This window comes from Phyllopteryx taeniolatus, chromosome 11, assembly GCF_024500385.1.
Source record: "Phyllopteryx taeniolatus isolate TA_2022b chromosome 11, UOR_Ptae_1.2, whole genome shotgun sequence".
NCBI lineage: Eukaryota > Metazoa > Chordata > Actinopteri > Syngnathiformes > Syngnathidae > Phyllopteryx > Phyllopteryx taeniolatus.
Genome location: NC_084512.1, coordinates 9,811,203 through 9,838,683, shown reverse-complemented (window position 1 = coordinate 9,838,683; position 27,481 = coordinate 9,811,203). Strand labels below are relative to the sequence as shown.

The 27,481-nt window shown below is 38.8% G+C and overlaps 2 protein-coding genes across 9 annotated transcripts in view; both read left to right on the top strand.

Annotated features, from left to right (window-relative positions):
* The first annotated feature begins 43 nt into the window (after positions 1 to 43).
* On the top strand, positions 44 to 9,112 carry aldh18a1 (aldehyde dehydrogenase 18 family, member A1). 2 transcript variants are annotated; one of them, XM_061790495.1, is made up of 17 exons: positions 44 to 202; positions 609 to 707; positions 1,344 to 1,495; positions 1,580 to 1,729; positions 1,802 to 1,906; positions 1,987 to 2,139; positions 3,318 to 3,408; positions 3,942 to 4,066; positions 4,153 to 4,297; positions 4,404 to 4,477; positions 6,695 to 6,794; positions 7,110 to 7,330; positions 7,417 to 7,554; positions 7,643 to 7,838; positions 8,006 to 8,127; positions 8,254 to 8,536; positions 8,614 to 9,112. In XM_061790495.1, exons 2-17 carry the CDS (start codon positions 620 to 622, stop codon positions 8,793 to 8,795), a joined length of 2,325 nt encoding a protein of 774 aa, XP_061646479.1. In that variant the 5' UTR covers positions 44 to 202; positions 609 to 619; the 3' UTR covers positions 8,796 to 9,112. The 2 variants fall into 2 exon arrangements, with proteins under 2 accessions (XP_061646479.1, XP_061646478.1); XM_061790494.1 differs by having other exon boundaries at positions 1,987 to 2,145.
* Positions 9,113 to 11,178: 2,066 nt separating this feature from the next.
* Positions 11,179 to 27,481, top strand: part of LOC133485589 (arginyl-tRNA--protein transferase 1) — a 62,354-nt gene continuing 46,051 nt past the window's right edge. For 2 of the 7 annotated variants that reach the window (XM_061789528.1, XM_061789527.1), the window contains exons 1-8: positions 11,179 to 11,346; positions 14,359 to 14,422; positions 14,529 to 14,591; positions 14,715 to 14,818; positions 14,937 to 15,158; positions 17,430 to 17,644; positions 20,728 to 20,856; positions 21,974 to 22,102. In XM_061789528.1, the coding sequence (XP_061645512.1) occupies positions 11,247 to 11,346; positions 14,359 to 14,422; positions 14,529 to 14,591; positions 14,715 to 14,818; positions 14,937 to 15,158; positions 17,430 to 17,644; positions 20,728 to 20,856; positions 21,974 to 22,102 (1,026 nt within the window). In that variant the 5' untranslated portion in view covers positions 11,179 to 11,246. Of the gene's footprint in view, positions 11,347 to 11,823; positions 11,999 to 14,358; positions 14,423 to 14,528; positions 14,592 to 14,714; positions 14,819 to 14,936; positions 15,159 to 17,429; positions 17,645 to 20,727; positions 20,857 to 21,973; positions 22,103 to 27,481 lie in introns of those variants that run through there. The other 5 variants (XM_061789533.1, XM_061789532.1, XM_061789529.1 and 2 more) reach the window with 4 other exon arrangements.

The following is a 27,481-nucleotide window of genomic DNA, read 5'->3' as shown; positions in this document are numbered from 1 at the left end:
CGTACGCGGGACTCCTTAACATAGGCCCCGTAAACGGAAACCTTACGCAAGCGTCGTTTGTGAATTGCAGCCCGTCGCGCTACTGCCTCGACGTGGGCTGTGGATGTGGCAGCTGAGTGCGGGCAGCCTGATTACGTGTCTTTGCTCTAGAAGTTCACTCAAGTGGATTTGGGCTGGTTTTCTCACTCTCGATCTTTGCCAGGTATAGACTATTTCACTAAATTTTTGCTCTTGACCATTTTGGACCGTTTGCATGGCAAAATAAAACATAAGCTAATGCTAAGCTACCCAACATGCAGCCCATTGCATGTTTAGCATAATGTACAGTCTGAAACTCACTCGGCGACTTAGTGTAATGGCACTGCATAAATACCGCGATATTTATTCGTATGAACGTCACCCACTGTCTGTTCATTTAGAGTCAATATTTTAGGTTAACATTGGTTGACCATCAACATCTTCTCAGTAGGTTACTGCCAAGATAAGCAATAAAATATTGCAGTCCTAGTTGCACATGGTCAGCCATCATACCTAAAAGGTACTTAACCCGTTAAGCCAGGTTCCCTGCATTAAATGGGCATTGCTCTGTTTGTCACACTTGATTTTAGGTTTCGGTGCCATGTTTGCCAGACTCCGCTTGTCCTCACACTTTCCACCCAGAATTCGGCAAGTGAAAGTCACTATCAGAACATTTTCCCAAGCAAAATGTAAGTAGCACTCATCTGATTCAGTATAAATGTGAAGTGTTTCTACTTTGTAATGATGGCAAGTAATGTAACCAAAGTATTGTCATGAAGTGGCCTGTTAGTGTATACCCAATTCCAATTTTGGGACATGCTGATATTTTTTTTCTGATGTACAATAGATTTGAAACTGAATGGGGAAAAAAACAGAATTACTAAAAGAAATGCAAAAGAACAAAAACCCAGATACATGGGCAAAACATGGCAACAATTTTAATTTGTATACAAACACTATAAAATCTACAAACCTGTGTAACCAAACCTATGCAACCAAAATGAATTTTCACATGTAAAACCCCACAAAATGTACTTAAAATGGCTAAAATAGACAGGGATATATTTTATAGTGGTGGGATTTCATTCAAACTAATTAAATAGAGGGTTTATTTATTCTTTATACAATACATGTACAAAGTTTTCAATTAGATTTTGGTCACCGAAACAATAAACAAAAATAAATCACAAATGTCTATTTCCCATCAAGGGGATTTTACAAGTCTTTAATTCATAAATTGAAGTTGGCTTTATTCAATCTTTTAAATGACTGTCATAGTTTACCAGTAAACTGTTAACTGTTTCATCCCTAATGTGCACTTGCAGTCTCACACCCACGCTCCCATGGCAAGTCTTTTGCCCATCGGAGTGAGTTGAAGCAAGCCAAACGCATCGTGGTGAAATTAGGGAGTGCTGTGGTGACACGGGGAGATGAATGCGGCCTGGCCCTGGGGCGACTGGCCTCCATAGTTGAGCAGGTAACGCATATTGTTGGTCGATCTGCATACTCAAACAGAGTCGGTTTCGTTCAAGACTCATTATCCTTTCTTGTATCCTGTCAGGTGGCCATGCTGCAGAATCAAGGCAGGGAGATGATGATTGTCACCAGTGGTGCTGTGGCATTTGGAAAGCAGAGATTAAGACATGAAATCCTGCTCTCCCAAAGTGTCAGACAAGCTTTACATTCTGGTCAGAACCAGCTGAAGGAAATGGTGATCTATAACTTTATTAGATAAGTGTCTGTTTAGTATTCTGTAGGTATTTTCATGGTGAGTCTCCCCCAGGCAATTCCAGTTTTGGAGGCAAGGGCTTGTGCAGCTGCTGGACAGAGTGGTCTGATGGCGTTGTACGAAGCCATGTTTACTCAGTATAGCATCTGCACTGCACAAGTATGCACTTGAGCTTTATTCTACTGAATACTGAGAGGTGTTTGAAAGTCATTGAAGGCTTCTTATGTTCTTTTCTGCAGATTTTAGTCACAAACCTGGATTTTCATGACGAGCAGAAGCGACGCAACCTTAACAGCACCCTTCTTGAACTTCTCCGGATGAACATAGTTCCCATCATTAACACCAATGATGCTGTTGTGCCACCCCCTGTTCCCAACAGTGACCTGCAGGGGGTAAATGTGGGTACTGTGTGAAGGGCATGCTGGGAATGCTAAGTGTTGTGTATGAGGATTTCTTAAGGTGAAGGCATGCATCAAATCAAATACCATATAATGTTATGTTTCTACTCATCGCAACATTCACATCTTGGGAACATGCGTTTAAAAATTTTTTTAGGGATTTAATTGTCTTCTTTGAGATAGTTGGGTCTTTTCACCCCTTAAACCGCATGGTGTACATTCCTGCTTGTTAACTCGAAAGCGGTGATCTTTTAACCACTTATTGAGACTTGCTGGCTTTTGCTGTATAGCAGGGGTGTGAAACTCAAATTCATGGTGGGCCAAAATTAAAAATTGGGACAACGTCGCGGGCCAAACTCAATATTTAATGAAAAATAACGGCGATGTGCATGTTTCCCTTCTCTGCAGAAATGTAGCGTTAATGTTTATCATATGACAACAAACTTAAATTTTGCTGAAACACTGAATCTGGAATAAACAAACTTTAATATTATAAACACAAGAAATAAAATTTGCGATAAAAGACATCAGTGGTGTTTGTTGTTTTGTATTTAAATAGCTAACATGAATCCTTCTGTCTCTCCATCTTCTATTTATCTATCTCCAACGACCTTTCTTTTTGATGTAAATCTTTTTTTCAAAGGCCAACAACAACAAAAAACCAAAAAATGTCCTTTAATAAAAATCCAAACTTGAGTTGATGAAAGGCATTTAAAAAAACAACAACAATTCAATTAAGATATATATTCTGTCTTTTACTTTAGTGAACAGACAAGCTGCCTCCCACCTGTCTCCGAAGTTAACCGGTTTCCATCTTTGCTTGAGGAGACTGGTAGCATAGTTGCTCACGACTGCTAACGACTGCAACAGAGGGAAGGGGTGCGCGCCGGTCTAGACTGATTGGGCAACACACTAGCAAAGCATTCTGGGATTTGTAATATTAGTGGCACATGTGCTATATACTGGCGGGCCAGCTCTAATACACATTTGATATGGTCTTGCTCTACTACACATTTGATATGGTCTTGCAGGCCCCTGAACCTGAGTTTGACATACATGCTCTATAGCATCTAATGAAAAAAAGAAATTATTAAATTAGTCCCCCCCCCCCCATGATAATTCATAACCAGATTTTTGTTATGGCTTTATCACAATGACTTTATGCATTTCAGGTTATAAGCATCAAAGATAATGACAGTTTAGCTGCCCGTCTGGCTGTTGAAATGAAAGTGGACCTCCTAATTGCCCTGTCTGATGTTCAAGGTACAGAATTACCTGATTATTGGTCTTTTTAAATGCTAGCATTATGAGTTGTAAGTTAAATATTCCCCCCAAAATGTCTAAAAACTTTCACAATTGTGTATTGTTTGATTAAAATTACACATTTAAATTAATTTCATTTCATACCTTTTCCTGAGTGGCTGGCAACGAGTTCAGGGTGTACCCCGCCTCCTCCCCGCAGTTAACTGGGATATGCTCCAGCATACCCGCAACCGTAGTGAGGATAAGTGGTGTAGAAAATGGATGGATGGATCATGGCTTTTCTGGGGGTCCAGGTTGTACCCCACCCAAAGTCAGCTAGGATAGACTCCAGCTAACCTGTGATCCTAGGAAGCGCGATAGAAAATTGATTGATTTAAACTTGCTAAATGATTAACACATTATTCCAAACTGAAATTTGGAATAATTTATCAAATATGTTTTTCTTTATCTTCAAATAAGTTGATTTGTCATTTTTGTCATGACTACACTGCTTGAATGGAGGATTAAATCTGAAAAACAAATCTCTTCTCCAGGCCTATATGACAGTCCCCCAGGAACAGATGATGCCAAACTCATTGATATCTTCTATCCTGGAGACCAGCAGTCAATCACTTATGGAACAAAGTCCAGAGTTGGCATTGGCGGCATGGAAGCCAAGGTCGACACAACAGACAAAATACTTCATCATAAATTGTAGACAGTTGGTTAAAAATCTTGATTAAAGTCCACTGTTTTCTAATACAGGTCAAAGCAGCCCTGTGGGCACTACAAGGTGGGTCATCAGTGGTTATTGCCAACGGCACGGATCCCAAAGTCACAGGCCATGTCATCACAGACATTGTGGAGGGGAAGAAAGTTGGCACGTTCTTCTCTGAAGTAAAACCAGCAGGTGCATTGAACTAAATGCAAACGGAACCCCATGTTTTTAAATGATCATGTATTTTTTTTAAATGAGGTCTTTAAGTATTTTTGGATTATACTCTTGTCACCTTCAGGTCCCACTGTGGAGCAGCAGACAGAGATGGCCCGTCATGCCGGAAGAACTCTGGCTTCTTTGCTTCCAGAGCAGGTGAATTTCTCCTTGCCTCAATATTTTGGCATGAAAAAATGCTATTTAGCTATTAATAACGTGGGTGGTAATGACTCATCTGTAAGAGCTTAGACTTTGGAAAAGGAGGATTACTGTTCGAGTCCTGCTGCGGACAAAAGAAATTACGACTAGTTTTTGGAGAGATGCTCGTTACCCTGATAACTGTCGAGGTGCCCTTAAGCAGGGCACTGAGCCCCAACGCCTAAATGATTACAGTGGACCCTCGAATCGCAACCTTAATTTGTTACAAAACTGTTTGCGAACAGAAGCAATTTTTAGAATTGATAAGTTTTCACCCCCACAGCCAAATCTTCTTTGCGCGCAGACGCTGGCAAAAAGCAGGTGAGCACGTAAATGTACTTAAGTACAAAAGTAAAAAGTTTTTTGTTTTTTTTTTCTTCTCAATTATTTACAATACCTCTTTTGATAACTTGGGCACAACAGAAAAAACAAAACTCCGATTAAAAAGTTGTTCCCATAGGTTTGTTAATGCGCGGCCTGGTATTTTCAAATCTTAAAAGATTCTTTCAATTCACAGTGTCTTGAACCAGGGAGATGTCGACTATCACCACACATGAAGAGTTTTGCTCGTAAATGTTGAACGCATTCATTATTTAAGATTGTCGGCCCCAACCTGCTTCGGACCCTAAAATCGGTACAAATCCACTCTTAACACACTTCAGACCAAAGGACAGTCTTCTTGAATAAGCTAAAACATAAGATTGTTTGACGTGCTTGGTCAGGAAAGGGGAAGATTGAAGACAAAAACAGCCCGATTGTCTTTGTGTGTACCGGGATTATCTAAAAAAAAATAAAATAAAATGTTTTTGTTAAATTAGCTAATGATAGCAACAGAAAAAAATACACCTTCCCTGTGTTTTGTTGAGCTTATTTGGAGAATTTTTGAATGCGATTTGTGATTATTTTTGGCTGGTACAAGACAAAACACACGGGTGACAAATTATTCTTGCAGCTGACATCAAACAATTTTATGGCTATGGAGGGAGAATATCTTGCTTGTCTGAATCTGATGCATCATCGTTCATACTCCTCAGTTCACATTTTTCCTTACAAGTCCCCAAGATCTCAATTAATAATCAATCAAATAAAATACAAACCGCAGTTGATGTTACCTCTCTCTATTTGCATCTTTTTTAGATCATTGTGAGTAATAAGTCAATTGTAACAAAGGAGTACAAAGTATCGATATGTTTTCTAAGGTAGGGAGTAAAAATAAAAATTTGTCCGAAAAAGAATTACTGAAGTACAGATGCCTGCAAAATACTGAGTAAAGGGTGTAAAAATGCTTTATTTTCCACCACTGTCAGCCAAAATAAGATATGACCGGAAATTTCGTTCACAAACCGATGTGTTCTTGAACCGAGGTTCCACTGTATACAGTTAACCCTCGTTTATCATGGTGGTTACGTTCCAGAAAACCCCTGCAATAAATCAGTGAAGTAGCCTCCAATTATTTATCATATACAAACGTATCATATATGCATTTCAGTGCCGATATGTGATACTTTAGTGTTGCAGGTATTTTTATCCACACTCTACACGAGCACATTCCTAATAAAGCTGGATAGGCTCTGCTTGAATGACGTGAACAACAGCCCATGCAGACATGGTGGGAACAGGCAATATCCTGCCTTAAGCATTAGCACCGTTACACACTGATGGTCCTGGCAATGTAGTCAGTGAACCAAGAATTCATTGCAGTGATATTTTTAACTACAGTAGTTGTAGAAAATTAAGACAAACATTTCTTTTTACTTGCATTTGTTCCTGTTGATGATATGAATGTGTGCACTAGCTATTTGTCAGGCTAAGGTTGGATTTGTGAATTAATTTCATATAAATCTTACTGTGGCTTGTGTTTTTTAAACATTGGCTTTCGGGTCATGTTCTTGGTATCCTCAAGCAATCTGGTGATTTACCAAATGTTTGAGTGGAGATTATTTAGTAAGGTTTCTTTTTCTGCTATGAATAAGAGCGCAATTGACCTTATGTGAGTCATTGGTGCCACACTAAAATAATATAGCCAATAAAGCTAAATGTATCAGAGATGTGCAAGTGAATAACTGCCCTACACTGACCTATTGAAGAAATCTCCAATGCACTAAATCAGCAAAAAGTGAAACGTGATATCGTGAGGGATTACTGTATATAAATTGTTCATCTTTGTGTTTCCAGAGAGGTGAAATCATCTGCAGTCTTGCTGAGTTGCTTACAGAGAAGAAGGATGAGATTCTGAGTGCTAACAAGAGAGACATGGAGATAGCAACAGCATCAGGTAAAGAAATGGGACATGTGAATTAACGTAATTCACTGGGGCATATGTTCCACAGGCTCAATGTGTCATTTAGTGGCTCATTCAAGCTCAGTAGATTTGTTCTTGAGGTCTTTATTGTGTGTGTGATTGGATTGCACATAATTATGAGTGAGTAGATTTTGTTGTGAATTGTCAGTTCAGAATGTACCAGTCTTCTGTAGCTGAGCATGAATACTGGTCTTTCAGGAACCAGGCCCTCCAAGAAAATCTGCATGTGGATCTGCTAAGTGTACCATTTATTAATTGTCCTAATGTATTCATTAAAAATTTTCATAGGTCGTTTCTCCCAGGCTCTCATCGACCGGTTGAGTCTGTCAACAGCTAAACTGAACAGCCTGGCCATCGGCCTGCGTCAGCTGGCTGTGTCTTCCAGGGATAGCGTGGGTCGGGTGCTGCGGAGGACCAGGATTGCAAACAATTTAGAGTTGGAGCAGATCACTGTCCCCATTGGTGTCCTGCTGGTTATCTTTGAGTCACGTCCTGACTGCCTCCCACAGGTAATTGTCACTGTCACTTTCGTGTGTATAATACCGGATCTCGATGCTGATTTATAGTTAAAATTTGTCTGCAATGTGTCTTTCAGGTATCTGCTTTGGCCATTGCCAGTGGAAATGCTTTGCTGCTGAAGGGTGGCAAGGAAGCTTCCAACACCAACAGAATTCTGCATCAACTCACCCAGGAAGCACTTTCCATTCATGGAGTAGCAGATTCTATTCAACTGGTTAGATTGAAAGTGTTTAATTATATACATGCAGCAAAATTTTTCCTGGGATAACTGTCTTCATTTTTACATTGATTGTGCCATGCAGGTTAGCACACGAGAAGAAGTTGAAGATTTATGCAGACTGGACAAAGTAATTGACCTGATCATCCCAAGAGGGTCGTCTCAGTTGGTGCGAGACATACAGAGAGCAGCAAAGGGTATTCCTGTACTGGGCCACAGTGAGGGTGTCTGTCATGTTTACATTGACAGTGAAGCAAGCATTGACAAAGCCATTGACATTGGTATGTAGTCCTAATGTGTGTCTATATTTTGCCTATTTTAGCAAGGGTTGTGTTTTAAGGTTTGTCTAATTTCTGTGAGTGTTCAGGTATAAGACCAATGCGTTTATCTGTTTGACATGCAGGACACTGATATTTGCATACAGTATGTTGTATACATTTGATTCCAGTCCGAGACTCTAAATGTGACTACCCTGCGGCCTGCAATGCCATGGAAACTCTCCTCATTCATAGAGACCTGTTGCGAACTCCAATATTTGACCAAATCATCGATATGCTGAGGACAGAACATGTAAGACATGTAGCTTCTGGGACTTGTCCATTTAATCCAATATGGTTGTAATATTTTTCCTTCCACCTTTAAATTATTGAGCTGATTACAAAGAATTACTCTGATTTCCCATTTTAATTTCTTCAGGTAAAGATACACGCCGGTCCCCGGTTTGCATCGTATTTAACGTTCGGCCCATCTGAGGTGAAGTCCCTGCGGATAGAATATGGGGATCTGGAGTGCTGCATCGAAGTGGTGGACAGCATGCAGGAGGCTGTGGACCATATCCATAAATATGGCAGCTCCCACACCGATGTCATTGTTACGGAAAATGAAGAGACAGCTGAACAGTTTCTGCAGCAAGTGGATAGTGCGTGTGTATTCTTCAACTCAAGCTCTCGCTTTGCTGATGGCTACCGCTTTGGTCTAGGTAGGGATATTTATTTCACCTTATATTATTTAGAGAAAATTATAAAAACTGAATGACAGAGTCAATTATTTTTCCAGGTGCTGAGGTGGGGATCAGCACAGCACGCATCCATGCCAGAGGTCCAGTGGGTTTAGAGGGGCTTCTGACCACCAAATGGGTCCTTCGAGGAGAAGGTCATACTGTGGCTGACTTCTCTGAGCATGGAAGTATGAAATACCTTCATGAAAACATCCCTGTTCCCCAGGGGAGCTTCAGCTAGGCTCTTGTCCAAACTGATATCAGTGACTCGAGTTTGCAAATGTCAGTCACATTCAAAGGTTTGTGTCTGAACGTAGCACTTTGCTACTCCTGCTTAATTTCTTGTACAAATCAAGTGTTTCTGCAGAAAGCTTGCATGTAGTTTTTTCCCCCAGTGATTAAAAAAGCAATCACTGACACAGTAGGGATTTTTAACTTATTTTTCTACAAACTATCATCGCCTGTTTGTAATTTATGGTAAAAGCAGTTCTGTTGCAGATCTGTTTACGATATATCTTCCTGATGAGTTTTATTTGAATAAATATCTATGGTAAATTGTGTTTGCTTTATCATTATATCTTGTTTTCTACCTGTGGGTTATTGTGTTCTTTCCCATTTCATTATCCACACACAAATCAGATTATCATCATTCGTAATTGCTCAACAGATAATTTAGATCTGTATTTTTTGGTGTTCAGTGGTGGGAACTTTGGGAAGTAACGAAGTAGGCTGCCAATACTGCTGAAGTGTAAAAATTTCAGGTACCTGTACTTCAGTGACGTGAGGTCAGGATAGGCAAGTGAGGCAGAGCCGCACTGCCCCCTGGTGGTCTTTCCTTTCCACTGCATGTGAACAGGAAAAAAACAACCTTATTACATTAAATTGTTCCATTTTAGTTCTATGGTCTGTGCTTTATATTGATTTTCTTTTTCAATCCAATTTCAGTGATTTCATCATTAAAATAGCTGAATTTTCATATTTCCTGTTCAAATGCATAGGAAGTGCAGTTATGAGTCACGAGTCATCGCTCGCATGATGCTTCAAGAGACCAAGCACACATCCATTAAGGCAGGCCGTGATTGGTCCGTGGCTTCACACAAGAGACATCGGTGTTTCATCATTACATCGCCAATAATGTTTTATCACACACGTACTGCACTTACTGACTTTTAACAGACTGTCTAATATATTTAATGAAATTGTGTGACATTTAGTCTTTATTTTTCGACCAGAAAAGCCACTAAAGGTGCACAGTGGCGTTTGGTATGGACGGTGCCACAACCGGCATGTGGCAGTGATGAGTTGAGCTTCAGTCACGTGACGTAGTCAGTGCCTCACCAATCATGAATCTCACCGCACGTCACTGCTGTATTTGTAGTTTGACTTTTTTTGACTCCGTTAATTCAAAAACATCTATACTTTTTTTTTTTTTTTCTTTGTCAAAATTGGCTTGTTCGGTTTTTTTTTTTTCAACCACGGATGATGACCTGTTAAAAAAAAAAAAAGGTACAGACAGCAGTAACATGGATGATGTGAACTCGGGAGCACCACTGACTTACCAGATGGAATTTCCCCAACAATTACCTCATTTAAGATCATTTATGTTGTCAGAGAAAATAATGTTTTGCGGCCATTTGGCCAGTATGTTGTTTTGTGCCTAATAGCCAGCTACTAGTGTTAAAAAAGTCTCCAAATAAGCTGAAAAAAACCCAAAAACATACATGTAAGCCTAAGGATGATAACAAAAAAAAATTTTTTGGTCATCATTAGCTAATTTAACTTTTTCTGTGTTTTTGTTTGCTCATGCAGGACTTGTCAGTTCAGTCCTGATTCTCCTGTCAGAATTTAGCCTCCAGCAAAGCTGTGTCCAGGTTTATTTTTTCTTCTTGGTACGAGCAATATGCAAGTTGATAAAGGAGGGAAAGCGCAGTCCCCCCCCCCTTTGTGGCAATTTATCAATTATTTTTCATTTGTTTTTTTAAACATGATTCACTGTACTTTGAGTTGAAACTACTTCTACTTTTACATGACCATAGTGTTTTTTTCTTTTACGCCAGTATCTGTACTTAAGTACAGCGTGTAATTTTTGCCACCTGAATGTGTTTGCTGTATTTTACATTTTTTCCCCCTTGAGTTAATTATATTTATCACTGTCTTATTTTTTGTTTGTAGTTCGGGAAGTTTTTTTTTGATGGTCTTATTTTTTTTTTGTTTGCAAGAGGTTTTGTTCTATTCTTGGCCCAAATCTGATTCCATATATTAATAGCACACGATTTGACGTTGATAAAAAAGTAAACCTTGAAAATCGGTTGACAAATGAAATTATTTATTTTCTATGTGCATGCATTGCTCTCTCTATCTCTCAAAATGTTTTTTGTTGTTGTATGAAGTCTTCTATTCATATCTGTTGGTGTATCCTTATGACGTTAATAGTTGGGCGGGCAAAAAAGATAAATTGATATTAAAACTAAAATCTTAATCATGTTGCATGTTCTTCATAATTCACGTTTTTCGTTATACAGTAAAATAAGGCATTACTCTTCCTAGCTGGTTTCAATAAAGTTTTTTTTTTCCTCCACCCCTCCCACCCACAGCTGCAACTGTCTGTCGTGTAGACCGGCCGGCGGAGAGCCCCCCCCCCGCCCTCTTCCTACATTCATCTCTCCATCTGTCATCGGTTTTCGGATTTAACATGGCAGGAAACAATTCCTATACTATTGTCGAATATTTCGGTGGGGATGATGGTTACCGCTGTGGTTACTGCAAAAATGAAAAGGGAAACTTTTCTCACGGTAAGCGTCTAATAAGATAGCCCAGTGTATACATTACCATGCTAACAAACTAGCTCTTCCTGTCAGCGAGAGAATTCGCCGATCGCTGTGTAATATATATTCAGACAAAAGATGAACTAAGTGTTTCAATACGTGCTGCAATAAGTGTTGCTCGTGAAGGACTCTGAATGTTACCATTGTAGCCCTTCATTTTATACCCTAAAGTTTATATTTCTGTCCGGGAAAAAAAACTATTCATATATAATATAATATATATATATATATATATATATATATCCCGTGCATTATATCAGAGGAGTCTTGTGTGCAATGTTGATTTGGCAGCGACGCTCTCTTCTTGGCTCATGATAAACACTTGCAACATTAGCATTAAAGACAGCTGGTGTGTTGCCAACTAGCATCGAGCTAGCTAGCACTAGCACCGTGTATTCACATTGACAAGGACGTGCCCGCCCACGCAATACTCTCTGCTGTGTCATAGCTTCAAATCTTGGCGAAAGTCTTAAAGAGTGATTGAGCATATACACTCGTGTCTTTCCTCACTACTTGCTTAAAGTTAGCCTTCCGGTACAATAAATGCACTGAAGCCAAAGCACTTTGTCCCACATTTGGAGTTGCCTGTAGCAGAATGACGTTTCACGCTTGTGTGACGGTAAACATGCACGTCAATACATTGGTGCACCGTGGAAAAGATCATTTATCTCAGTAGTTGTACATGGGGAAAATATTTTTTTTCAGAAGGTGTAATTCCTGTGTTCAAAATGATTTCGATTGTTGGCCGCACAGAGTAGATGTGGTTAAGCACGTCTACTTCACAGTTAAAGGGTTGTGGAGTTTGCATGTTTTCTCCGGGCTTCCTTCTTTCCACATTCATCAGAACATGCTTCTTATGTTTATTGACGAAATGCGTCTATAGACGTTAATGTGAGTGTGCATGTGCGTGCTCTGCAATTGACTGGCGACCAGTCCAGGGTACCCTGCCTGGTTGCCTCTCACAGAAAGTCAGCTGGACTTGACCCCAGTGAGGCTATACGCTGTAGAAAATGTATGTATGGATTTTTTTTATTCATTCCCATTATCATCCAAGTTGTGATAAAAGAAAATCTGAAAGTATTTCACAGTGTGTGTAGTGCAGCAAATCTGTACTATATCACTGAGAGTTTCACTTTTTGAATTGAACTACTGAAAGAAATGAATTTTGCCACAATCCATTTAGTTGCACCTGTGAGATGGCAGATCTACATATTGAAATTGGGACAGTTCACCAAAGATCTATGTAATCAAAGCATGTACATTTGTTTTGGAACAGTGTTATCACAGATAAACGTGATAGATGAGAGTTAGCCATTATTTTTAGCCATTTAATAGACATACTGATTACTGTTGTGATTTTGTTCTAAATTATCCCTCAGTGCATTTTCTATACCGCTTGTCTTCATTAGGGTTGTGGATGAGCTGGAGCAGGTCCCAGCGTTCTTTTAGGCAAGAGGCTGGGTACATCCGCACTGGTCGTCAGTCAATCGCAGGGCACATATAGACAAACAACCATTTGCACTCACATGTCTATGAGTACGGGTAGAGTCAGATGATGTAACCATGACCCTGCACTACATTAGTTTGTCTATAATGTATACATTTCCATTTTAAATGAACATTTAAAAGTCTGAGGACTACACATTTAACAGACTATGCTATGTGTTACTTTTATTGTACTAGCATCAGTTCTCATCATCTTCCCTCCACCTACCCAAACATAATTTGGCAATACTTACTCATAAATTAGCTTTTAAAAATACAACTTAATAAACTTCTTTGCTGGGTGAATAAATGTCTGCCGTTAACTTATTTGTATTCGCTATGATTTGGACCCTCATTCAAAGAATCTGTCTTTAGGCGTTGAAATGTGAATGTCCAGTGTAAATTACACTTGTTGAGAAACAACTAAAGTGGTATGTTTTTTTATGTTAAATATAATTTCCTGTCTCAAGAGGGATGAGACAGTTTTGCTATAATTAGGACTCAGATGGTAACTCATATAGCTAGTGAGTGATACAGATGAGTGGTTCTCTAATTTAAAGCAAGAGCAGTGATATGGACTTGTTACATCATGGGAGCAGCATGTATGGTTCAGGGCTAGAAAAGTAAACCTTAAAAAAAAGTTAAGTCTCTTTAACGCTTGCTACCAACTTAACGAAGAAAACTTTAAAAATAAATGGGTGCATGCCTGTCAGTTGTGTAACCTAGTTTACAATTAATTTCTCTGGTTTAGATGTAGGCCTACAGTACGGTAATGTTATAGTCAATGTTGCTTGCAAGCTGTGTGTATGATTTTAGTAGACAAGGTCAGAGGTTGAAATGAGATCTTCGCCCTCAGTCCTGGGAACTAGGATGTAAGCTGCTGTTTCTACAGATCATAAATATGCATGTGTTTATTGGCGGACTATGGGAATGTTTCTTGGCAGTACTTCAAGATTTTGATGAAACACACTGGACAAGGACACTGCACACTTGTCCCATTTCTTGTATCCCACGTGGAGAAGCCTGGGTGCTACTAAGGGACTCAGAGTAGTACATCTGCCGCAGACAGTTCAGTTTTATTTGGATCCGTTAATTCTTTTGTGTTAGTAACTGCACTTGTAATCTTATCATGGGACGAAGTGATATCTCTTGAAGTTTGAGTTACGTTTTTGTCTTAGAATTTATTTATTTGAACTGCAGTGTACATGTGGCGGTCCCTTTCTGACAGTGTCAATAAAAATTAAGAATGATGACCCTTTTTAGGCAAAATTATTAAATTAATTGCATAAAGATAATTTATACAATCAAATATTCTAGACTGTTGGAGGATGTGATGAAATGTAAAACTGGTTGCTTAATGAAAACACACGAGTCAGACTATTCTCATATTACTGCTTTGGCTCTGTTGGAAAATAACTATTTTAACCATTATTATTAAAAACTATAGTAATGTATTTCATCAATATACCTTGATAATAATATAATTTTCTTCAGGTATGTGGTCTCACAGCTTGACAGTACAAGACTACCAGGACCTCATAGACAGAGGATGGAGAAGGTACCAAGCAACTTATGTCTGCTTTTAACCAACCTGCTTCTAATATTGAAGCCCAAGAAAAAAACAAAAAAACCTGGACTCATCCATGTATTTTTTTATTCAATAGAAGTGGAAAATATGTTTACAAGCCCATAATGAACAAGACATGCTGTCCGCAATATACCATCAGGTAATGATTTCCAAACATGATGGTCTAAGCATTCATGCTCATTATTTGGATTCATTACAGGTAGATAACACATTTTTTTGACAGCATTCTAACCAAAGATACTACTCTGTGCTCTTTATCAAGATGTCATGCTGTGAAATTCCAGCCTTCCAAATCTCATAAGAAAATCTTGAAGAAGATCAATACATTCATTTTTAAAGGAGTAGTACCAAAAGAGCATGAAACTGGTGAGTATTCTCTTTAATAATTTAGTGTGCGTGTGTTTGTTTTAGAGGATTTTTTTTTCCATAATTTTATCCCCCACTTGTGGTGTTATTTAACATTTTTTTATTTTTTTTTTTGTAGTGGAACCAATGGATTCCGTGTGTGAAGTTGCAGGTCCTCGAGAACCAATTAAAGGAATGGAGTGTGCTATTACAGACATTCAAAAGGAAGTAGCAGAGTGCCCACATATCACAAAAGTTGACAGGAATGAGGCAGATGTCACACCCACTGTCTCAGAGACACCTAGAAAAGAGCCAGGCTCTGTCCTGGATGGCAGAACAACAGCCGCAGTTCCTAAACCTGGTAGGAAATCGTGTTTCCGGTACCTATTATGCGATGGTGCTGCTGGTCACCATTGCTGAAAGTGTAATGTTGATTTGACTGTACAGTATAGCATGGACATTGTCCTCTTGAATAAATAAATGCAGATTTGTACCGCAACAAGTTCAATGAACGAAAGTTCATGAACTAGTTCAAATTTTGTGTGAACGTTAACTGAACTTTGTTCATTTCTGCCGGGTGAACATAATTGAGAACGCTCTCCTTCCGGTGTCAAAAAATGAGGTTCACCACTATGTCGACAACTGCGTCAGCAAATAGTACAACAGATTAAGAAAAATGTTCCTCAGTGTACAATTGTAAGTAATTTAGGGATTTCGTAATCTACGGTCCATAATATCATCAAAAGATTCAGAGAATCTGGAGAAATGTATGCACCTAAGTGACAAGGCTGAAAATCAATATTGAATGCCCCTGACCTTCGATCCCTCAGGCAGCACCATTGGCATCATTGTATAAAGGATATTGCCATATGGGCTCAGGAAAACTGAGAGTTAACACACAGTACTCTGTTTTGATTTATATTTACACAACTTCATTGGAATTGGGGTTTGTAATAGTTACTGCTATAGATCAGACGGTTGATTTGGGACATGTCAGTGATGTAGCAACATCTGGAGTAGACGTCTCCATGAAAATGACGTCATCGGGGAACCCTTGTCTTATTTCCCCAAAACATTCCTACGTCCTCCTGCATTGCTCCTCTGTGAATATCCTCATTCCATGATGGAATTTCTGGTGAAAGGCGCTAGCATGTAAACAGAGGTGCTAGGAGCTCGGATCTAGGAAGTTCCAAATATGGAAAAGAAATTCACCCATCGAAGTTCAATGAGGAAATGTGATCGCCTTCTGCCATCTACGTGTCAAGCTGTGACTGGCCGACATGTCCAAAATGTGGGCGGGCCAAAATCTGGCTGAAAATCACATTTTTCATCAGAAAACAAAACAAAATTGACTCCATAGTAATTTTAGTTACTATGGAGTCAATTTTGGGAAGATTTTTCTTCTGCCGACATCATTTTTAAGTCCAGACCTATGGAATGTTCTCACCATTAACTTGGTCCTTTAAGTGAACAGCATGTTAGTTTACATAACAATAATACAGTTGGTGTGCTTTCAAAACAGGAAATGGTTTAAAAAATGTGACTTGGAATGTTATCTAAGCTAACGACCAAATCTCGGAAAGGTTTATTACATTATGATGTGTATTTTTATGTTTCAAACAAGTTTTAAGCTAAATATTACTTTGGGGATTGTGCCTGGGGAGCCAGGAAGGGAGAGTGTCATTGCTTTATGAAGTGCTAAGCGCTGGAGTGGGAGCATCTGTCTTTCACAGGAAATGATTTATTAAACATAATACTCAACATGAATTTGTGCATTGTCCTCTGAGTGGGGATGCTTTGTTCAGGACTGAGGCAGTGTGATTAACACAGTCCAGAACTGAAACCTTTGTCATCCAGTTGACCAGCGTGCCTCTGCCAGAGGAAAATAACTAGAACAGAGCTGTAAATCTTGATAGGGAATTGTAGGTTTAGATCACTGTAGTTGTTTAAACCGACATCATAATTAGAATGATACTATAGTATTCTATACTGGAAATTTTGCATCATATGAAAGGATTTTGACGATGTGGCTTTTTAGTGCATCTGAAATCTACCTTATACAGAACAGAAGCTTCCCCACTTAAGGAATTTTTTTTTTTTTTACTTTGAACCAGCTGACTCTTCCAGTGAATCCTTGCAAGTGCCAGGTTTCCTTTTTACTGTTGTCAAGATGGGGTATTCCTCTCTTACGGTGATGGAGGAGAAAGGTGGAAAGTGAACTGATGGTTGCGTTGGGCAACTTGACAAGCGAGCAATGGTCCTCGTTTCCTTATTGCTCCAAACAGGATGTGGGCGTATAAGTTGTTGACATGGGATGCCCGTCGAGCTGGAGGACTTGGCAAGAGTCTCGAGATCGTGGTTGAAAAGGAAGCGCAGGAGAGAAGGGGTGGGGGCTAAAACAAGATTGCATTGCGACAGACAATGTTAATGTTCTTACTATTCACAGTAGTAGTGATATCATAAGCAAATTATACGCTACTCTCAGTGAAAATTCAATGAGAAGGAAGGATGTCTGCTTACGATAGTGTCCATCCACAGTTCCCCACGCACAAGAATGATCTTTGCTGTTTGTGAAGGCTGAAGAGGCACATCTCTTTCTCTTTTATGACTGTCTCCTCTGTCTGGGGTATAGGTATAGGAGTGGATCCCAACCGACCCCCTTGTCGGAAGGCCAAAGACTTGAGGAGAGAGCGGCGTCATCAGAAGGAGCAGATGAAACATAGCAGTGTTGGAGCCTCATCCACTCTGACCATTAGCCCTCCTACTCCCACTCAGACCAACCAAACCAAAACCCTGGAAGATTTTCTCACCGAGACGTGTCCTGACAGTTCGTCTCATTGCCTGGAGGTAAGCAGCGGTGGTTTCCATTCTCCTTTTGTACTTGAAATAAGCATTAACTCTCTCTTCCATCATCATTAGCCTCAGTGACTTCACCATGTTTATGTTTGGAGGTTTGCTGACCAATGCATAGTGACACCTCAAACACCTCAAAAAACACCTCATTCTCAAAGATCAATGGAACTGCAGACACACCACTGACTTAGTCATGTTACCCTGATGATGACATTAAAACCACATCACCCACATGACCATGAATGAGAGGACATGAAAATTAAAAATTTGGGAGTCAAGGTGATTTAAAAAAAATCCCTGGCAAAGGTTCTAAAATGAGGTTGGCAGAGACACATCGTTCTTGGCCAAGACTTGAACCAGACACAAGCACTGTCTATTATTGACACACCCTTCTTGCGGATGTTTGAGCATTCATAAAGAATCTGAATGCAGAGCCCTAAACTTTACTATTGTTAGCTCAGAAAGTATATCTCTGGCCACACACCATGCGGTATACATAATAGTATAGTGTCTTGACATGTACTGTATTGTACATTGTACACTTTCCTGAACAGTCGTGTAATTTCAGTACCCCAAAATACAGTTGTGTGAATGTGTTTGCCTCCTTCCTGAGTTCTTATTTTTTTGCATGTTTGTCACACTTAAATGTTTGGCATCATGAAAAAAATTTAGGCACAGTCATTTTTGCAGAATTGTTGTAATTCAGCCACATTGGAAGATTTTTGAGCATGAACTGCCTTTTTAAGGTCATGCCACAGCATCTCAATAGGATTCAGGTCAGGCCATTTACTAGGCCACTCCAAAGTCTTCATTTTGTTTTTCTTCAGCCATTCAAAGGTGGACTTGCTGGTGTGTTTTGGATCATTGTCCTGCTGTAAAACCCAAGCTCGTTTCAGTTTGAGGTCACGAACAGATGCCCGGATAATCTCTTTCAGCATTATTTGGTAGACAGAAGAATTTATGGTTCCATTTATCAAAGTAAGTCTTCCAGGTCCTGAAGCAGGAAAACTGACCCAGACCATCACACTACCACCACTATATTTTACTGTTGGCTTGATGTTCTTTTTCTGAAATGCTGTGTTACTTTTACGCCAGATGCAATGGGACACACACCTTCCAAAAAGTTCAACTTTTGTCTCGTCAGACCACAAGTCTTTTCCCAAAAGTCTTGGGGATCATCAAGATGTCTTCTGGCAAAATTGAGACCAGCCTTAATACGCTGACATTTGCTGTAGTCAAGTATTGGCTGAATAACGTGTGCCACACAGGGCCATGTTTACTTGTTGTCTTTGACTCATATTTAAGTTTATTTGATGATGGGAAACATTTAAATATGACAAGCATGCATGAAAATAAAAAAAATCAGGAAGGGGGCAAGTACTTTTCAAATCACTGTATATCTATTTAAGACCCTTTCATAAAAGCTAAACGACATAATAACGAATAGTCTCAGAGCACTGACAATGTAATAGTTACAAAGTGACCTTAAAGTATCCAGATTTTATCACATATTTATGAAGTGTTGACTACATCAGGGACAACACCAACACAAATACTTTGGGCATATTTTTAAAATAAGGCAGAAAAAAAACTTTACGTGGTGTGAATATGGATGAATCTGCCTTTGAAATGACTTAGTTGACGGTCACCTTTTGGCATGATATTTTATCATTAATTTAACCAATTTAATAGCTATCATTTCTACTTATGCTGGTGATGGTCAACTCTCATCCACCAGAGGGCAATATGATGACATGATTCTGTGCCCTCATGGTAAACTCACTCTTTTAAAAAAAGCCTTCTTGACTGGTCAAACAGTTTCCTAATTTTCTTTAGTTTTTAATCTGAAATAAAAGAATAACCAAATATAAAAATTTGAAGAAAAAAAAAGTTTAGTCAATGATTTGGAGATAATGTGAACACAGCCCGGTGTAGTACCTAAATGCTTTCAAATGAACAAATAATATTGAAGTCTGGTGTGAAAAATTTCAGTGCAGTTGCAGTTTTTTTTGTCCCTCCCACCAGTATAAAAAAATATTATAATTTCTTATATAGACTGAGGTTTTGTCCTTATATGATTAGAGAAAGGTGAATGTTGGATGATATTTTCTTTAAAACTCTTTGCATTATAATAAAACTTTCTTGGGCAGTCAAGTATCCAACTATTTGAGTAATGTTGTAGTACTGTTGTAATAGCTCTCAAAAAAACTAACAAAAAAAATCTCACCACTATGGTGTAGACTTGTGGCCTGCCTCAAGTAGTTCATCCTGTCGAAACATATCTTCAGCTCTAGAACATAATTAAAAAGATTGAACTTGGGAAGTTTTCTTTCATTTATAAGGACCTGTGTAACAAAAAAGTGGATGCCAATGGTCATAGGAGACCAGCCCTCTTCAGTCCAAATCCAATATACCGTAGGTTCAAGCCCCTATCCTATCTGTCTAGAACACTCAATTGACATAGTGTCTTTGGCCAGTAAAAAACTTATGGTTGAAGAAGTGGTTGGTGGCACAGAGCCAATGTCTGAGCAAAATAATAATTTGTTTGATATTAGAAACACTCACTGTTTTTCATGGTTTGATCGGTCTATTTTAATCTCTGAGACTGAAACACACAATTGAGTGTATGAATAATAAACACGTGTAAATTAATTTGCTAACAGCAGTGACATCATAGATCCAACATGCATCAAAAAATATTTTTTTCTAAATAAGAAAATAAAAACTTTGGTGAGTCACTGGAAATTATTTCCTCTTCTTTTTATCAATTTGATATCTGTTCATCTCGTGTGCATTATTACAGATTCTTATAACACTGTTCTCTGTATAGTTTTGTTTCCTTTTAAAGGAAGGGGTCCATAAGAGCAATAGTTGTATCGTAGAAAAGATAACAAATTATTTACTAAGGCTGACTTGAAATCATAATGCCACTGAGCAAGGAGGGTGTGTGTTTGTGATTCTCATGTTGCAATGCATTCATCAGTTGTCTGTGAGTTGTCCCTTGTTCAAATTGTACCTGTCCTATTATCTGTATTTTGATGTTAACTATTGTCTGCCAATATTTTTTTTTTTTGAAGGTGAGGTTAGTGCGCGCCAATCCCCCTTGCACGCAGTTCAAAACCTCTTTCGACGCCTCCTACCAGGTGTACAAACTCTACCAGATGGCAATTCACAAGGACCCTGCTGACAAACCCTCTGAGAGCCAGGTCAGGGGGTGGCAGGCATAGGTCAAGCTGCTGTTGGCCTTCTCATAGTGGGTGGGAGAGGATAGATATGCATCCAGAGGGACATTAGTAATAATAACAAGAAAATAAAATGTTCCAATTCATATAGTAGAATCACTCTGTCTTTTAAGAATCCTTAGTTTTGTTTGAGAGAAGTATTGTCATGCTATATACAGTATATGTCACATTGCCCTACTCTACTTCACTTTATAGAAATGTACTACATGTTTTTATATGATTCATACATTTTCACATATAAACGATAAATACTTTAGGGGAAATATCAAAAATATCAGGGTAAGTGAAAACCATTAGGTTTCAGTCTGAAAAAAAAGATTGTCAAAGAAAGACAATCAAGGGAGATAATAATGTGAAAATGTTTCCATGCGCCATGGTTGAGAGCAGTGTTTCTCCAGGTGTATTGAGTTGGCCTTGAGTCAGTTGGTGGGCTATTTATTGTGGTCTGTTTTTTGGGGGAACAGTTTCAGTATTGATTACTAATCCTCCTAGTTTTCACAGTTTAATTTCATCGGCTCCCCTTCTATCACCCAAATTCATGCTAGATTAGGTAGATCTTTAATCGATTATTAAGAAAAATAATAGATTATTATTAGCACCTACTACACAATCTTGTTGGGAATGTTACGCCACCGGTGCAACTCAGCACTCTACATACAATGCACTGGATAGAGTCACAGATTGGGTGCCATGCGGCACAGTGTTTGTGGAAAAGAGATTATTGGGTTATTGCAGTTTGATAAATTTGGTGTGCTTCCTTGAGAGGGGCAAGGCTATGTACTAAAAGTTAGATAAAAGTTGAGAACGCTCGATCTGTGGAAAATGTTGGGCCATGCACTAGCCTCATCTTCAGGTTGCCTGTTTAACTGTGAGCTATTTTAAAACATAGTATATATTCAGTCTCCTAGAATCCCATCATTTTTTTTCCATGCATTCGTACTTTTTGTACAGCCATAAAAGGAATATATGTCAATTGCGGCTGTAACCATGATCAAGGAGACTGAAGTGAGATCTCTAAGCAACATTAAACAGCACTCATTGAACCTCATTGCTTTTCCCCTTTTACACTTTGTGCTTGAAGGTGAGGCTAGTACCAGTCAGCTTTGAGGACCCACAATTCACAGCGTCCTATCAGCAGTCTGTGGCGCTGTACACCCGTTACCAGATGGCCATTCATGGGGATGACCCCAGCGAATGTAGTGAGAGTGAGGTACTGCACGATTTTTACTCCGCACTCTCTGTAGGACACGCATAGTTGGTTTTGTGTAACAGAAATTCTTTCTTTGGCAGACAGTATGTTGTTAAAGAAATCCAATTGCAGTTATACCATTCCTATATTTTTTACTTGTAATTTGTACTTTTTGTTAACATTTTATATACATTCTATAAAAGAGTGAAATTCCAGAGTTTATGCAGTAAATGGTATGAATGATAGAATAAAAATAAATAATCTATTAACGTAAGGTAGGAGATATAAGATGATGCAGTAGAATGAATATATCATAACATTAGCATCTTTATAATCTCATAAAAGGAGATGTTAAAACACTCACAAAAAGGAGTCCAATTTGTCCAGTGGACCCACAGATGTGATGACAACAGAAACAATAACAGCAGCAGCAATAGAAAGAGTACCTGATAGAATATCATGCATCAATTATATCTAATCATGATATGTTAAAAAACAATGTCGCCATTCTCAAAGGTTCCCCTGGGCTTGGGACAGAATAATAAACAGATCTATACCACTACAGGATCTGAGGAGATAAATTATTGTAAGGCATCATTATAACTAACATTTATTTAAGAAAGATTTCTTGTAGATTTTCCAGAGGTACATACCGGTACATTGCATATTACAGCAAAACCTGTTAAACAACTTTATCTTTACATCCTTGGTGCATGAGCAATATTGTGCCTAATGGAAAACAGGGAAAACATGAAATCTAAACATTTGTTATGGTTTGTAGCAGTGTATGTGTTCGCCTGCCTTTATACGTACATAAAAAGTGGAGAAAATAAAGTCGATGCAGAACTGCGAAACCTTTTCCACAAACCTGAGTGGGCCAATTGTCCTTGAGGGCTGGAAAAACATCTACCTCCCAAAACCTTCTGCAAGTCGGCCTCTGTAAATGACTGAATTCTTTGTCTTGTAAAAGTAAGGTAGTTCATTAATTGTAAAAGCAGTATGATTTGGGAAGGAGGCGCTGGCACATTCTTTCTTAGTGCCTTAACGCTGGCAATTCTAAGTAAGAATGTGTACTGTACCAGCTTTAGCTCAGTTTTATAACCACTGTGATCAGAATAGTTCTAGAACATAATGTAAAGATTTAAAAATGGAAAAAGAAAAATCTTTTGCTATACTGTGTGCAGTTTGACTAACTGAATGATGGAATTTGTTGGAGACGTTTTTGGAAGTTGACTAATGGTGATTCATGTTGTAAATGAACATTGTCAGCTAAAGGTGAATCAATGGCATTTGAGAGGGATCCCACTGATTTTCATAGTGACTTTTATAGTAGCTGAAAGGTTGCTAATGCGATGTAAGAGTTTTAAATTGAAACTGAATGTCACCAGTAACCTCTTCTCTTGTTAGTAGCATCCCAACAAATACAATGCTATGTCTCTCCGTATTTTAAGAAATATTACTACGGATTTGCCTGTTCCTAAGCATTGTAACGCCAACCTGCTGTCATGCAGGTGAGGTAGAGGGGAATTGTTTTGAATGACAGTGTTCTCTAATCTCTTTTCTACAAAAAAACGATCCAAAGTCATGTATTTCCTGTTATACCACACCTGGAAGTGGGATCGGCATTATTCCCAAAACATTCCCCTAAAGTTGAGGCACATACTTTACAAAAGCACTACAAAGCACACATTTTGCTTACCTACCTGTTTTGGTAAGCGGTGACTGGGTTCCACCACATGTGGCTTTCATTGTCAGGCCAAAAAAACAACAACAACTAAACTGTTAAATCTGTATTCCCATTCTTGGAAAAGGACCTTAACTTAAGGAGACACACATGAAAGTATGCCACAAAGTTAGGAATAGTGATAAGGTGGATAAGTAGATGTGGGTGAGAGAGAAAAGAAAACATTTCATTTACCCAGATTATCTTTTTATTGCAAGAGTTCAAACCTATTAAGATATTGTTTTAGCTTTAGTACATCCACAAAGATCTGTGTCCTCCATCTCATATGGCACATCTTAAAAAAAAAAAAAAAAAAAAACTTTTTCAAAAATTCTTGTGGAGGGGTGTGGTAAGGAAGAAAGCTTTTAACTTTGATGTGTGTGGATCTGGATAGCAGTATTGATGTATTTTTAATTTTTTTATTTAACATTGTGAAAATGCTAATCCACAGAACACTGTTTCAATGGCTTTTCTTCACTTGTTTGGCCTGTACAGGAGAGGAAGAAAACATAATAGATTGCTAATTTAGGACCCTGTGCAGTGAGCAGATTCAATTCAATTGGCATTCAATTTGGATGGGGTGAATCCACCACTATCCATTAATGTTCAGCCTTAGAGGGCTGGGCTGTGTGCATGCGTGCGTGCATGCGTGTTTAAAGGGGAGAATGGTGTATGGTCCTAGTAGGAATTGGGTCTAAGCAAATGAGTGTATTTATATGTACCGTGTGTGTGCATTTTAGACTCTAATCATGTGCAGATGAATGTTTACTGCAGTAAAGGGAGAGAAATGGGAAGTGATGTACTCCATGTGTTGCCAGTGAGAATGTTCCAGAGGGTACTTGACTAATCTGTTTACAGACTATTTTGTGTCGTTGCATCAGAGAAGGGAAGCTGAGATTGCTTCACATTGTATTGCCTTGCTGTCAACAGGCCTCAGTGACTGCACCTGCACGTTACACTTCGTTTTTACACACTCATCCATCCATCCATTCGCTTAACCGCTTATTCTCACTAGGGTCGTGGGTGTGCTAGCGTTCATGCCCAAAATAGCGCACCCCTGTTAAGCTTTTCTAATTAGAACTGAATGTAGTCCAGTAACTAGCCACTGAGTGCCAAATCAATGTATAAGTAGAGGGGTGGCAGGGCTGTCTTGTAGTTGATTTTAATGCCCCGTTTTTTCACTTTGTAACGTCTGTGCCTCTGTGAAAATTATTTTTATCCCCACAAACTCAACCAAATAAATGGATGAGTAGGTTGTTTGGAGACTTAATTATACATGGCAGTGTGTGTTTTAGGACGGTAGATTTTAAATGACATCTGTTACCGGCAGCTGTTTTTATGAAGCTGTTTTTTGTGAGTTTTCAGTAAAAGTGTTAGTGTTTTTGCCTTTAAGCGTATTGCACGTTGGGGGGGTTTGTGGTTGGAAATGTCTTGACTGTAAAGTTAGTAGTGGAAAATTAGTTTACTGGTATTCTTCCAGATTTAAGGTTTTTTTCCCCCAGTTAATATCGTCAGGAAAATGGAACTATATAGACTGTTCTATATTCTAACATTCATTATCTCATATAATCCAGGGATCTCGTTTGATGAGCGCCTGCGTCTGAGACGCACAAAAATTAGCACCGATGGATTAAGCATAATCATTCTGCGTCCATTGATGCATGGTTTAAGACCTCGTGTGTGCGCGCGCCTGCACAACGAATCAAAAGTACGAATCCTGTCTTGGTGCTAGCCAATCAGAGGCAGAGTTGGGCGGGTGATCGTTCCATCCATACACATACGCCGTTTGCTCCGTAGATGCACACAACTGGGACAAAGGGAAAATAAACTGTTTATAACATTCGCTAGCCTGCGAGCTAATGAGCTATTGAGGTAAGGGTTGGAGCTAAAAAGCTCACTCGACCGCGGCGACATCGTTAAAATGTCAGTGTTCCGAGTTGTGTGTCTTCCCCACATAACACACAAACACACACACGGACACATATGGGAAAGGTAACTGTTTATAAACTATAACGATAGCGGCACACATCAATATTCAGGCAGCAGTTGACTTCAGCGAACTCATTTTCAGCGTCATTTGATTGACAGATAAAAGGTTTCATCACAGTCCAGCAGGTTGAGGGCGGGCCTTATTTTACATTTTATTTATCCTATATTTAACTAGATAAGCTTATTGCGATAAATCTCCTTTTCAAAAGCCACGAGGCAGCAGAAATTATACAGTACATAAGACAACAACATTCATACAATAAATACAAATAAAGACTAAAATAAAAAGTGATATTAAAATGTATTGCATGTGATTTAAAAACAGTGACAAAGCCCAAATGCTTTGGAGTACATGGCGTTTTTTTCTTCATTCAAATTTGGCAGGCTTATTTTTTGGGGCTCTTAAGTGGGTTTAGTGACTCTGCACTTATGTGCCAAATGTTTAATATTTGATAAAGTATTTTTTTTTGCAAACAGAGCCTGAGTCTGATTATTTATTTTTTATCTTATTTATTTTTCTACATTACAATGCCAATGTTATTTAGAATTTAAAGTTAATTGTTCTTTAAAAGGATGTACAGTACTTGATTTATTATGCTTTATAGTATCATTATTTCAGTGGCATAAAAAAAATATCGTTTTGGGGAAAAAATATCGTCCTAAAAAACTTGCTATCGGAGCAGGCTGTAACATAATATATTGAGAGAGAGCAAGAGCAATAGATAACACAAATATATTCCATCCATCCATTTTCTGTACTGGGCGGCACGGTACCGGCTGGTTAGCACATTTGCCTCACAGTTCTGAGGACCGCGGTTCAAATCCCAGCCCCACCTGTGTGGAGTTTGCATGTTCTCCCCGTGCCTGCGTGGGTTTTCTCCGGGTACTCCGGTTTCCTCCCACATCCCCAAAACATGCATGGTAGGTTGATTGAAGACTCTAAATTGCCCGTAGGTGTGAATGTGAGTGCGAATAGTTGTTTGTTTATGTGTGCTCTGCGATTGGCTGGCGACCAGTTCAGGGTGTGTATATTTTCTATGGTAGAGTCTTTATGCTCAAATTATGTTCACCATTACAAAGCAGTTTGTTACATTACATTTACTTAGCTGGACTGTCTTGGCACAGAGTGCTTCTTGGTGGATGAAACAGTGCATCTTTAATAGCCCCACCTCCACTCTCCTGTGCATCTTGTTTCTTAATGAAAGTCATTAAAAATAATAAATGTTCTACGCAAGTGTGAACACCATTCACAAGTACAGTCGTGTATCTGTTTAATGACATTTTTATTTTGTCAAGAAATGACTTAAACAATAATTTAGACATAAGTTTTATCCACTATTATTATAGCAGTCTTATCAGAATCAGAATCATCTTTATTTGCCAAGTATGTCCAAAACACACAAGGAATTTGTCTCCGGTAGTTGGAGCCGCTCTAGTACAACAGACAGTCAATTTACAGAACACTTTGGAGACAGAGACATTGACAAAAAACAATTGTGCAAAAAGATGCAGAGTCCTCTAGCACTTAGAGCAGTTCGAATGACTAATATTGCAATAGACCGGTGCAATGACCATTGTGCAAGGGGCGCTGAGACTTCAAGGAGTGTATGCGGTTATGATCAGTGTATACTAATTCCATGGGAACCGTCATGATAAAAGTCGGTAAAACACAAACATATTATGTTGAA

Coding starts and splice junctions, on each gene's coding strand:
- aldh18a1 (XM_061790494.1), top strand. CDS start 620: ATGTTTGCCAGACTCCGCTTGTCCTCACACTTTCCACCCAGAATTCGG. Junction 708..1,343: donor AACATTTTCCCAAGCAAAAT/GTAAGTAGCACT, acceptor GTGCACTTGCAG/TCTCACACCCACGCTCCCAT. Junction 4,067..4,152: donor TTGGCGGCATGGAAGCCAAG/GTCGACACAACA, acceptor TTTCTAATACAG/GTCAAAGCAGCCCTGTGGGC.